Genomic DNA, 12021 nt, shown 5'->3' with positions numbered 1-12021 from the left:
ACACCGAGGTGAAAGTCATCCTGGCATGAGTTCACTCATGTAAACAGGCTCTAAGGGTACCAAAATCAGTTGACTGACATTTTACTTCCTCTCATGTGTTTTGGCTCATACCCTGAAAGGTACCACCGCACGTCTGATGGAAATCATTTTGTATTCTAGCGCCCTAACGGGTACCAACCTTCACTCATCCCCAGTCGTCTCTCATGGTCAAGAGGAGAAGCATGAGAGAGATGCGCACGGTTGCCGTCCTAGTCTCCTCTTTACTGTACGATCTGTGCGATATCATAATTAAGAGACAACAGCTGGCATGAGGACGAGTCAGGTACCAACCTACAAATTTTACCTCCTAAAAGGTACGATGGTCACCCCATCCCCCCCCCCCCCCACCCCCGGGACTCAGGTATAATAGGCGTAAATAGGATTGGCAAATGGCAGTAGCCTTGTAATGGACCAGCATCCCATTCTGGTGGAGAAGTACCACTCCTCTTTGTCTCCTACTTGTTTCTTGTTATGGAAGAACCACAGCTGCGCTAACCATACAGTCTTGTACCCAGATAATGCAGCATCTTTTGTAACAAAGACTTGCGTTCACAACCATCCACTGAAAGGGGACAATGCAGACTCCAGTAACTGCTACAAGATTGTCCATGTTATTACCATTCCATTTACAATCATGCACTGAATCATGATAGTCAGTGGAGGTATGCAGATTAGAGTTTTCCTCAACAAAAGCATTGAATCCACATTTGCACAGACCCGGGGCTCCAACCTCCGGCTATTCCATACAGCTTCCATAAGTCCACGGGCACCGTATTCTTTCAAGGTGATTTTGAAATTCTTCACAATATTTCTGCAGGGTCAAAAAACACTTGACCACTTCGAGCTGCTTCGAGCTAGTCTGAGGGACCAGAGCTGTACATGTACGTGTATAACCTTTATCACATCTCAAGATCACTCGAAAACCGTCTATAAGGACTGCACAATGCGAAGCTTTCTTTTTTCCTTGCGCTGTCGTGATCTGGATCAATTTGGCTGATTTAGTCGATTTTATAGCTAGTTCCTCGCTGTTTCAGAAATTATCGGAAATTTTGACGTGTTTCATGTTGCGTGACTGATATTTCTTCGGCAAACTTCGCTTCTCTTCGGCTTTCTTCGTACCGGAGACGCGACTGAAGCTCCCGTATGTGGAGCTGCCGACGTGGCGGACATTTATTTGAGAGGCCTGCGACTGAATCAAATACAACTGCTCACGATCACAAAACCTATTTTCCTGGTGTGAGTTGTCCGTTTTCCACCTGGATTTTTTTACCACATGAGAACAGAATGAATCTTTTCAGATTAACAGGAGATCTCTCACATCTTCTGGCTATCCTGGTGCTCCTATGGAAAATATGGAAATCAAGATCGTGCGCCGGTAAGTTTTCCCTTTGTGTTTCACATCTTACCAGTTTCATTGCTCGGATTTTGGCGATAAAATTATCTTTCCATCGTTTTGATAAAAAAGTGATTTAACATCATGGGTGTAATTGGCTTCTTAGACTACACGATTAGAGGATTTCTAGCGGTTCTGCACCAAAACTCTGGAGTGAGCGATTTGCACTTGAATCGATTTGTTTAAATTTTGTACACGTGTAACAAATTCTGTTGCTGGTCTTGAGAGATCAACCGTGAGAAAGGAGCTTTATGTATGGAAGCAAGTCTTCGAGCACTTATGAATGTAACTGCCACACATAATATGGCACGAATTTTTGTTATCTAGATGAGCTTTTTCAGGGAGCTGAAGTTTGCAGATTTTCAATGACTCTTTGTAGTTGCTGTGTTGTGTGGTTGGTGGTTTTCGTCAAAGTGCTTCTCGGACGTCAGATGTCGTGTCTCGTCATACAAATCACGCACTGCACTGACCTCTCACAGGTGTAACAGTTTTCTGTAAAATTTTGGCTATGTCCCAATGTCAAGTGGGTGTCTGGAAAGCGAGGTTGGGCTGTGCTATTTTCTTGGCAATAAAGGCAATATATGGAAACTGGGTTATTTTGTGAACGCCAGTTATTATAAATTATTAAAAACTTGATCATTGGATAATGCAATTCCACAATTTTGATTGGCTTAGTGGTCTTAGTGTATCAGCCATTATACCATACTCGCGAAATAGTGACCATTAAATTATTCTCTGGTTGTTCTTGCAAAGCGAAATCAGCAAGTCTAGCAGTAGACTGCTTGTAGTCTGGTTCTCTCCCTAAGTTTGTGTTGTGGTAACACGTACATGTAGCAAAAAATTTGGGACGAGGTGGATAATTTGGAATCAATTGCACCAACCCCTTCTCTTTCAAACCGCTATTGTAGCTTGCGCTCAATGGATTCATCAACCCCCAGCGGATCTTGAGAGAAAAGGGGAACTGCAATCAGTCTAGTCTAGCAGTATTTCTTGGATGTTTTTTTGTTATTAATTTGTTTCTTCTCAACCCTCCAAGTTGCAACCATTTTGAATGCCATGGCAACTAAATTTTAATTTTGATGACCTGAGAGTTTTCTTAACTTGTTACCAAACACAGAAGCAAATGTGTAACTTGGAGGATTGCATCAACCAAGGCCTTTTGGACAATTGCTCTTGTGACTTAGTGTCATAAAGCTTGTACCTATAGCTATATATTTCCAGAAATGGAAAACACATGTTTTAATCAGAGAGAATATAAATTTTCAGATCAGTGTCGTACGAGAGTGAGATTTTGTGTTGGTTTAAACACTAGAAATTAGAAATACGAATTTAACAATGCCTTGCGATCCATAACTTTAAGAAGAGTGTGAGAAAATTAACCATAAGAACAAATTTTGGGCCAGTAAACAGTAAGGGAGAGATTTTATGGCTGTTAATTTAAAAAATTTCACGGATTTGTATGGAAAAGCACTGGAACATGACTGGAGGGCAAGGCTTCTTCCCATACAAATCCTAGTAAGTTCTAATGACCATAAAATCCCTCTGTTAACAATACAAGCCAGAAAATTTGCATGCTAGCTAAATTCATTATGCTCTTTGTTTCCCTGGTGAAAATAATTTCTCTAAAATGGAGTGCTCTCTGTATTCATGTTGAGGGAAAGTTAGTCATATGACAAACTGTCACTAAAGGTCTATTGTCTAGCTAAAAAGGGAAAAGCAAATTGCAACATCACCCATATCATCCATTGTTTTGAAAAGGATAAGTGTCCCATGCGTGGTGGAAGGGATAAAGGTTTATCTCTCCAAAGGATTTCATTTTGTTTTATCTTTTAATTTTTTATGGGGCTAAAACAAAATTTTAGCCAAGCCAATGCTGGTCAGTGGTCACTTCAATATACGGGGGATTCCAGGGGCCTTGCTATGTGCTTTGCGTTCCTCTGCTCTGCCTTTACTGCTTGCTCACTTGCTCCGTAATGGATTGTATATTTTGGCCCTTTTCTGCGGTTGGAAATGTTTTGCTAAATGTTTTCAAGGAGACAATAGATTTTTGCTATTTCAGCCAAAAAAGAAAAAGCGAATTGTATTTTAAAACATAGTTTGAACTATTTACATGAAAAGTTGTAAAGACAATAGTGGGAAAGCTTTTATCAATATTGTAAAATAGAGGTGTTTTCACAAACTGATTTGTTGATTTTTTAACACATTCTCATACTTCAAACAATTGATTTATATTTTCAAACAAACAATTAATTTTGAGCTATCAAGGTGACTCTATTTTTCATTTTTCAGGCTTGTCCGGGAAAAGTCAAATCCTGTTTGCCCTGGTATTTAGCACACGCTACCTTGATTTGTTTTTGACGTTCATCTCAGTATACAACACGGTGATGAAAGTCATTTACTTGGTGTGTGCTTATGCAACAGTCTATTTGATGCTTGTCAAGTTTAAAGCAACCTACGATTCCAATCATGATACCTTCAGGATGGAGTTTCTGCTAATTCCTGTAGCTGGGTTGGCGTGTTTAGTAAACCACGAATTTTCGGTGTTGGAGGTAGGACTGTCAAAAAGTATTGTTCAGTTACTATTTATTTTATGTTTCACAAAATAACTACTGCAATAAAGTGATATCATTTAAACCTCTGAACCTTTATAAAGCGTTGTAGTTCCTGGACTAAAACTTCACATAAAAGCATAAAAGCATTTGTTAAATGGGCAAGAAATATTAACTAGATTACAAATGTTTAAACTTAAAAAAAAATGAAATTAGAAACAAATTAAATTAAATTAAATGTTTTACATTGAAAAAAAAAGATAAACAGTTTCCCTAAAAGCATCCCAACCAGAATGCTTGTTTGCAATGGATTTCCACCTTTTTATTGAAGAGTTGCTCAGTAAACTACTGTTTGTATAATCAACACAATTAAATTTCAGTTCCTATCTTCTTCTGTTGTTTCGTAGTAATTTCCTTTTCTTTCCAAAAGGTACCAATAATAACTGCTTAGTAGCCTTTGTAGATCTGTGGCATGCTTTGATTTTTTTTAGACAATTTCTTCTTTTCAGTATTTTAGGTTCTAAAGGTAGTGTTTATGATAAAAACAATTTTACTGTTTCTGATCACTATAGCTAGCTGTTAACACTGAGCTTAAAAACAGCACATGTGTACTTTCCTGTCATCAAGAAAAATACTATTAAATTAATTAATGTTCAATTTCACATAGCATGTTGCAATTTGATCATGTAAGATAAATACAAGGGAGGCTAACATTGCTGATTTGGAATGCTGATATTCTTAGTAACATACCCAGATTACAGGTCTCTTAAACAAGGAGCTGTCTGGCATTTAATTGTACAAACAAATGTTTTGATTTTGATTTTTCGTTTGTTTGTTTCAGTACCAATCGGGGCAAAAATTTCTACAACACACCCCATTACAAGTTGCAGTCGAGGCAAGTTTTTTGACTTGTCTGGGTTAACACCTTAGTTTCCGACATTTTTAAAGCAGCATACTCAATTCACCATGAATCAAATGCATACAATGCTTGGAACTAAAATTTAGGTTACTACCTCACACATGATCACTGATTTTGTTCTGAGCTATAAAATAACCTAATCCTTTTTGAATAACAAAAATTTCAGCGTAATTATTTATACTAACCTTAAAATCAGGCAAGATACTTGACATTTGAATTTTTAAGAAGCATCTTTTTCTCAAATGAGTTGCCTAGTTCAAGTTTCAGTTTACTTCTCTTTTATTTTAAAAGAATTAATATACATGTAATAGTCAATTTGCCCCTGAAAAAATCCTTGTGCAAAATGAACTTTATGAGCAAATACAGTTGACTCCGAATAACTTGAACCTTTAAGGGAAAGCAAACTGGTTAAAAAAAATTGAGTTATCGGGTTGGATTAAATGACTGGACGTTAGGACATTAAACTCACACCAATAGATGAGCTTGGGAAACTGGTACCTAGAGAGTCGTTGGGCGGCCTCATACAATTAACGCATGCCAAGGCGTATCCATGGCAACCCTGCTATTGCGAACCTTAAGGGAAAAATGACTTTAACTTAGTTATCGAGCGTTCATGTTATTGAGGGTAAATTGCAGAAAATGTTATTTTATAGAGCAAATCTGGGGAAAATCAATTTTGGTTTGAGTCAGCCTTAGCTTCAATTTTTCAAGGGTTCAAGTTACCGGGAGTAAACTGTATTTAGTACATATGTAAGAAGGTAACTTAAGGCTCTTCTTAAGGCTTTCATTTTTCATTTGAGTGGAACTGCATTAGTGCACATTACATGTAGATAGATGTGTCTTTTTGTGCTCTTGTCCTTTAATTTGCACTGGTTATTTGGTGGATGATTTCTGTTAGAACTCTAACCACAGTCTTCTATTTCCTAAAGATTCTGTGGACCTTCTCCATCTACCTGGAGTCAGTAGCCATCTTGCCGCAGCTGTTTATGATCTCCAAGACAGGCGAGGCGGAGAGCATCACTAGCCACTACCTTTTTGCTCTGGGTGCTTACCGTGCTCTGTACATCGTCAACTGGGTCTACCGCTACTACAATGAGGGATTCTATGATTTTATTGCCATTGTTGCTGGATGTGTCCAGACAGCACTCTACTGTGACTTCTTCTACTTGTATATTACTAAAGGTAACGTTTGATACCTTAGTTTGTGTCAAGTTTTAGACATTTACCATGTTATATATTTGCGAGAACTGGGGCTGTTGTTAAAGCTTTGGAGAAGCTGGCTCCACAAGGAATGTCAACGGGCATAAGCAAAAGAAAGTCATCCAAGTTTGTTGTGTGTTAGTCATCTTTCAAACTCTAACTAGCGGCTTCACTGTACAGTACCGCTCAAAAGTAAGTTACCACCCTCTCGCGAGACGCGATTCTCGTCTCGCGATACGAGATTCTCGTCTCGCGATACGAGATTCTCGTCTCGCGATATGAGATTCTCGTCTCGAGAGACGAGACACTCGTCTCGCGAGAGGGTGAAAAAACTGTAAGTACATTTACTTAGGCTTGACTTTTCTCGCGAGAGTTTCGCGAGAATATCAAGTTGAGTGTCGGTGTTGTTGATACGGCAGGACGCCCTTGTCACGCAGCAAGCTGAATTATGGAGTTCGGTCGCAAGCTTATCGATTGTGAACCAGGTTGCAAACAAAATCGAGCTTGCTTTGTTAAGCGACTTACCGACTGATCGAGGACTTAATGTGTTTGTATATACACTGTACTTTGTGATTTAGACCTCTACGATGTAAGCGAACGATGGCTGCAAGGATAACCGAACTGATCAATCTGTCATTGCGCATTTATTCGAAGGTGGCACGTCGGGTTATCGGAGCTAATAAATTTGCAGAACCTAATAAAGCGTCTTCGTGTAGAAGAGATTGTAAATGCTGTGTATGTTTTTATATCTTTTATTCTCTCAGGGGTTTAGAAAAAAAAATCCCACAAACACATACACTTTATAGAGCTGGTGATGACCAGTTAGACTGTTGCGGCCTCTGTTGTACGTGTGCTAGAGATTATTTGCGTATTACATAGGCGTGAAACAAATATACGAAAACTTACATTTACATTTAAAAAACCTATCTGTTACTTTTCAATAATGGGTTGTGGCTAAAATGTAAGTGTCAATCGAGCGACGACTTTGCGGTTTTTTGAAGGTTGAGATGTAAGCGCGGCGCGGTAACCTTTGACATCTTGGCATTGTCGATATGCAAATTCGGTGCACGATAAACTGAAATCAATTCTGAACTAGAACTACGCATTTTACGCTAGCTCTTCAACAACGTTTCTGTTTTCGATTTTCTTTATACACAACTTTGTTTTTTCTTGGCAGAAAAAGCCTTTGCAACCGCAAAGAAGTTCGATTCAATAGCGGTTTGCAAAGCACGATACATGTACATGTATGCAAATTCGAACCGCAGTGAAATTGAAAATCATTGTAAGTGTCAGGGTTATTATTTCAAAAAACTGTTTAATAGATACAGGCACAGAACTTGACTTTAATAAGGCTGGGATTTTTTATGTAGGAATTGTGTGTGCGGGAAAGTTTCAATTGCAAATTGATATGTCGGCGAGCTCGCTAAAACGAAACCTTCGAAGTGACGGAAGAAATAAATCATCTCTTACACTGTGCGCGAATCGAAACCTTTGAACTGAATGAAGACAAAATTGTTTCGAATCACATAAGCTCTGATAATGCGAACTTACTTGGCGACGGAATCAACCACCGTTGGCACAGGCCGTTTTTTATGTATGCTGGGATTTTTTATGTAGGAATTGTGTGTGCGGGAAAGTTTCAATTGCAAATTGATATGTCGGCGAGCTCGCTAAAACGAAACCTTCGAAGTGACGGAAGAAATAAATCATCTCTTACACTGTGCGCGAATCGAAACCTTTGAACTGAATGAAGACAAAATTGTTTCGAATCACATAAGCTCTGATAATGCGAACTTACTTGGCGACGGAATCAACCACCGTTGGCACAGGCCGTTTTAAAAACGGCATACAGTGTAAATAAAAGCAACACAAGACAAGTGCGCGAGAAATTCAGTCATTAGTTCTTCTCGCGAGAAACTCGGTAATATTCCAAAATTTCCGCTTCAGTGATTCTCGCGAGACGAGACTCTCGTCTCTCGAGACGAGACTCTCGTCTCTCGATACGATATTCTCGTCTCGCGATACGAGATTCTCGTCTCGCGAGAAACGAGACGAGACTGGTAACTTACTTTTGAGCGGTACTGTAGTTGTTGCCTAAAATAGGCAGCTGTTGGATGCTAATGACAGTTCTGGAGAATACAAAAGTGATTGGCTCGATCGAGATTCAATCTGCTAGCATTAGTAAACACCATAAAGTAATGGCCAGTTTGGAGACGTGAAATTTCTGTTCGTTCTCACACACCACTGGGAGCCATGTCAAGCCGACCACCGCAAGCCTGACCTTTATTCACACAATAACAATAACAGCTTCACAAAATATACAAGTATACATGGAAGGTCAAAGCATGAACTCGCTAAAAATCAAACAATCTTAACTCGTTTAGGAGTGAATTGAACAACTGAAAAACTCTAGGGTGGGTGGGTGGGATGGTCAGCAATGGCGGTCAACAAAAAACAACTGCCCGCCCTTACATGTCACATGACCTAAACCCATCCCCAGGCCCCCAGCGGTGTGTGAGAAAAACATTTTCCACTTTTTTCGATTCACTCAGCCAGTGGAAAATCACCCTTATTTCTATGCACAGTGGTACAATTTTCTTTGTATTTTAGCAGCTAACAGAGGTGTTTGATTAAATTGCAGTTCTCAAAGGAAAGGCCCTGAAGTTACCAGCTTAATAACAGCAAGTGAAAAGACGAGCTGCAGTTCACTGTAACAGACAGAACGTGCCAGCATGCTTATCTCTAGAGTAATATTATCGACTTTTATTCTAAGAATCAAGTGTCTGAGCTTTTTAACGTCTTTAATGAGATTTACTACTTAACAGCATCTTGTAGGTTTTGGTATATTTAACTTGAAATAATATATGGATTTTTTTTTTGTTGTGTAATTTTTGGCCTTGTTTAGTCAACGTAGTTACAGTCAAACCAAGAAAACTGAGGTCTTTGAAAAGATTTGTAAATTATGTGTTTCAAGTTGTGTGATGAATTGGGTACAAAAATAAACTGCAGTGTTATAAAAGTACTTATAGTCCATTTTTTTGCAGTGTTTCATTGTTAGTTGCAATAAATTGACATTAATTTTACACCTGATTTGCGACATCAAAATAAAGTTTCAAGGAATGATTTGGTTATAGTCTTCTTGGTTTGACAAGACATGGGTATAGAGTATTGGTTGTTTTGTAGTTACCAGTTCTGTGTGAAGTTAAACTGTTACAAAAGAAGACAAATTTAGAATATTTAAACAAATTTTCAAAGCATTTGCATTTTACAGTTGAATCTCTACATAAAGACACTTTGAATTTAGAGAGACGAAGTTTATAAAATGTTTATAATATGGTCATCTCCACAACATGCAGACTTGCTTCTGTCTCTTTGCATGTTTTCAAAAAGTTCAACTGTGCAGTAGAACCATTGTTCATGTTCTTAGAAAGTGATGAAAAGAAACCTACATGTACTTAACAAATGTAGTGCATTACATGTATGTTAATTGCAAACGTCTCTACACGCATGGCTATCTGCAGATTAAAAGGACTGCATTCTTGTTGCTAATTATTTTCCTAAGTCACAGCATTCCAAATACATGTAACAGAGGGGTCTGAAGTCAAAATCCGACACAGTTGGTCAGCTGACCTGACAAAATAAATGTAACTGGTAAACTGAAGAAGATCTACGGGGACCCACTCCTACTGCAATGACCCATTACAATAATTATTTGTTTGCGACTCCCTGCTTTAAGCGATCTGTTACACTAAGTGATTCATTTTGTGACCAAAAACTGCCATTTGCATTAACGATTTGTGAAATCATCGCCACAGTAACTAGACCGATTTCAGAGAGTCTCCATTGGGCCTTGACATCAATTTACAAATTCTCCTTGCTAACATTTATATATCTCATACTATTAGTTGTGAAATTTATCCAGTTCTCTTTGATGTAATTCTAAAAATGTTTAAAATACATAACAATGTGTGACATTTTTCTCCAAAATGAAGCTAATCTTTGAAATATGTGTGGTTACTCCCAATTATTGGGAGTAACCACACATATTAATAATTATTATTATTTTCTTTCTGGATTCCAATAGCCCTTAATGCTAAGATCTTGCAAAAATACCTCCTTATTAGAAAGGGCCATCTTTTTAAGAAACCCAAGTTTTGCAGATCATTCCAAAATGTGCACAGAACATATGCCCAGTAACAAAATGGAGGCACCATCTGTGTTTTTTTAACAATAATTATTGGGCCAGTAGTATTACAAGAAAAAGATAAGCTACTTGTTGTTGTGTATGTTTAAAAAGCTGATAATCTGAAAGTTAGTCAAGGTTATACTCCAATCCCAGTCATTTATATGCCATCGTCATCATCATCATCTTGGTGGTGGCCTTAAGCAAGCTTCATGTGTAGCATTCTCCAAACATGCAGCCAGCTCTGTACAATTTATCTTTTTCACTCCAGAAGACCTAATCTAAGACAGGAAAAAATATTTTAAAGTGTTAAAAAGCAAACAGTACTTTATGAAAGTGGAGGCAGATACTTCTGTGTTCTATTCTCAAACTCAAAGTTGCATGGCACAAACTTGGGGGGGGGGGGGGGGGGCGCTGATGTTACACAGCAAGCTCGAAAGGAATGCAACAAACCATACCCTCACTGGATATAGGTTGTTCCTGCAAATGTTCACACTTCTACCATGGAAGGTTTTTCCCCCTCCCCTCCCCCAATCCCCACCATGTCTCTGAAAATTCCAAATATTGAGCCTCAAATTTTCCCTCAAATCATTTGGCTGTTGAGATCACTCCCGAGCCTCACTCAGAATTTCCAATTCCCATGCATGGGGCTTGTGGGTGGGGGTGGTGGGCAACAGATGTTTTCTGGGACTAACACAAGTACTCCACGAAGGGAGTCAAATTTTTCTGCCTTTCTTGAGATAGCCCTTGTATACTTAAATACAGTTACTATTACATGAGCATTTAGTTGAATAGATATTGATAAATTTACTGTTGACATTATGATTTTTTGCTATTCCAAATTCTGTGCCTATCTCTGTAATTATGAAGTACATACCAGCATAAAGAGTCATTGATGTTCATGCAAGGTGTTGTCATGTGTCAAACTGAAATTTCCATCTAAAGCGCAAAGTCTGAGTTACAAAGTAGTCCAAGCAGCTGATAGTCCATGTGCAGCATTTATTTCCTACGAAAATTTGAATTTTCCAAAGATTCAAACCGGCATTCTCAGTTCAGAGGCTCGGGTGGGGTGGGGGGAGGGGGTACTCGGAATTCTCTTCACATCTACTATTCATTTGGAGTTGAAAAGACAAATACGTTTATATGCTCTCGTGGTTCCCTTGAAAACCATACCCGATTCAAGACCTTAATGGTCAAAATCTATACCCGTTTTCAGAACAAAACGGCTCAAAAACCATACCCTTTGGGGTGGGACATACCAATATAGCTTATATAGGGGAGTACACCTCCCTTCCCGGGCTCGACCCCCTACCCAGGCTGCAAGGCGTGGCAAAACTTGACGACATCTTGATCGTCCAAAGGCATTCTACCGTGTGCAGTATAATCTTATAAGTTACCTGTGTGCACTGGCGCATGCAGGCGTAAAGGCTGTTTTCAACAAGTTATATCAAGTAGACTAAAATTGACGCGCATCTTGGAAAGTTTTGGCGAGCACACAAGACTTGCACCAACGATGCTTGTGCATGCATGTGCCATTCTCTGTAGAGTGGCCCCTTACCCTGTCAGGTACCGAATGCTATTGTGGAGCTTAAAAGCTCCACTCTCCCCTTTTCAGCCTTTTCAGACGGTTAGTAATTGAAAGGGGTTATAAACAAAGGAAACCGACCCAACGGAAATATAAGCAAAGCCTACCTTGCTGTCATTGTTGTTTTGTGTTCTCTCTGACTTAACTCGTAAA

General features: G+C 38.9%; 1 protein-coding gene across 2 annotated transcripts; it reads left to right on the top strand.

The window, feature by feature from the left end:
- Positions 1-1188: 1188 nt before the first annotated feature.
- Positions 1189-10087, top strand: LOC146458212 (ER lumen protein-retaining receptor 2-like). Of its 2 annotated transcripts, XM_085090953.1 has the most exons (5): positions 1189-1414; positions 3722-3981; positions 4823-4876; positions 5830-6082; positions 8742-10087. In XM_085090953.1, the coding sequence occupies exons 1-5, from the start codon at positions 1324-1326 to the stop codon at positions 8774-8776; spliced, it is 693 nt and encodes a 230-aa protein (XP_084947079.1). In that variant the 5' UTR covers positions 1189-1323; the 3' UTR covers positions 8777-10087. The 2 variants fall into 2 exon arrangements, with proteins under 2 accessions (XP_084947079.1, XP_084947080.1); XM_085090954.1 differs by lacking the exon at positions 4823-4876 and having other exon boundaries at positions 1193-1414.
- Positions 10088-12021: the final 1934 nt, after the last annotated feature.

The sequence above is a fragment of the Pavona decussata genome, unplaced genomic scaffold (assembly GCF_977016875.1).
Source record: "Pavona decussata unplaced genomic scaffold, jaPavDecu1.1 SCAFFOLD_233, whole genome shotgun sequence".
NCBI classification, from domain to species: domain Eukaryota; kingdom Metazoa; phylum Cnidaria; class Anthozoa; order Scleractinia; family Agariciidae; genus Pavona; species Pavona decussata.
The sequence above is the reverse complement of the archived record's forward strand: the minus strand, read 5'-3'. Positions and strand labels throughout refer to the sequence as shown.

Excerpts from the sequence above, each read along its gene's own strand:
- LOC146458212 (XM_085090953.1), top strand. The coding sequence starts at position 1,324 with ATGAATCTTTTCAGATTAACAGGAGATCTCTCACATCTTCTGGCTATC. Across the intron at positions 4,877-5,829 it reads CATTACAAGTTGCAGTCGAG|ATTCTGTGGACCTTCTCCAT; the intron begins GCAAGTTTTTTG and ends TATTTCCTAAAG. Across the intron at positions 6,083-8,741 it reads CTACTTGTATATTACTAAAG|TTCTCAAAGGAAAGGCCCTG; the intron begins GTAACGTTTGAT and ends ATTAAATTGCAG.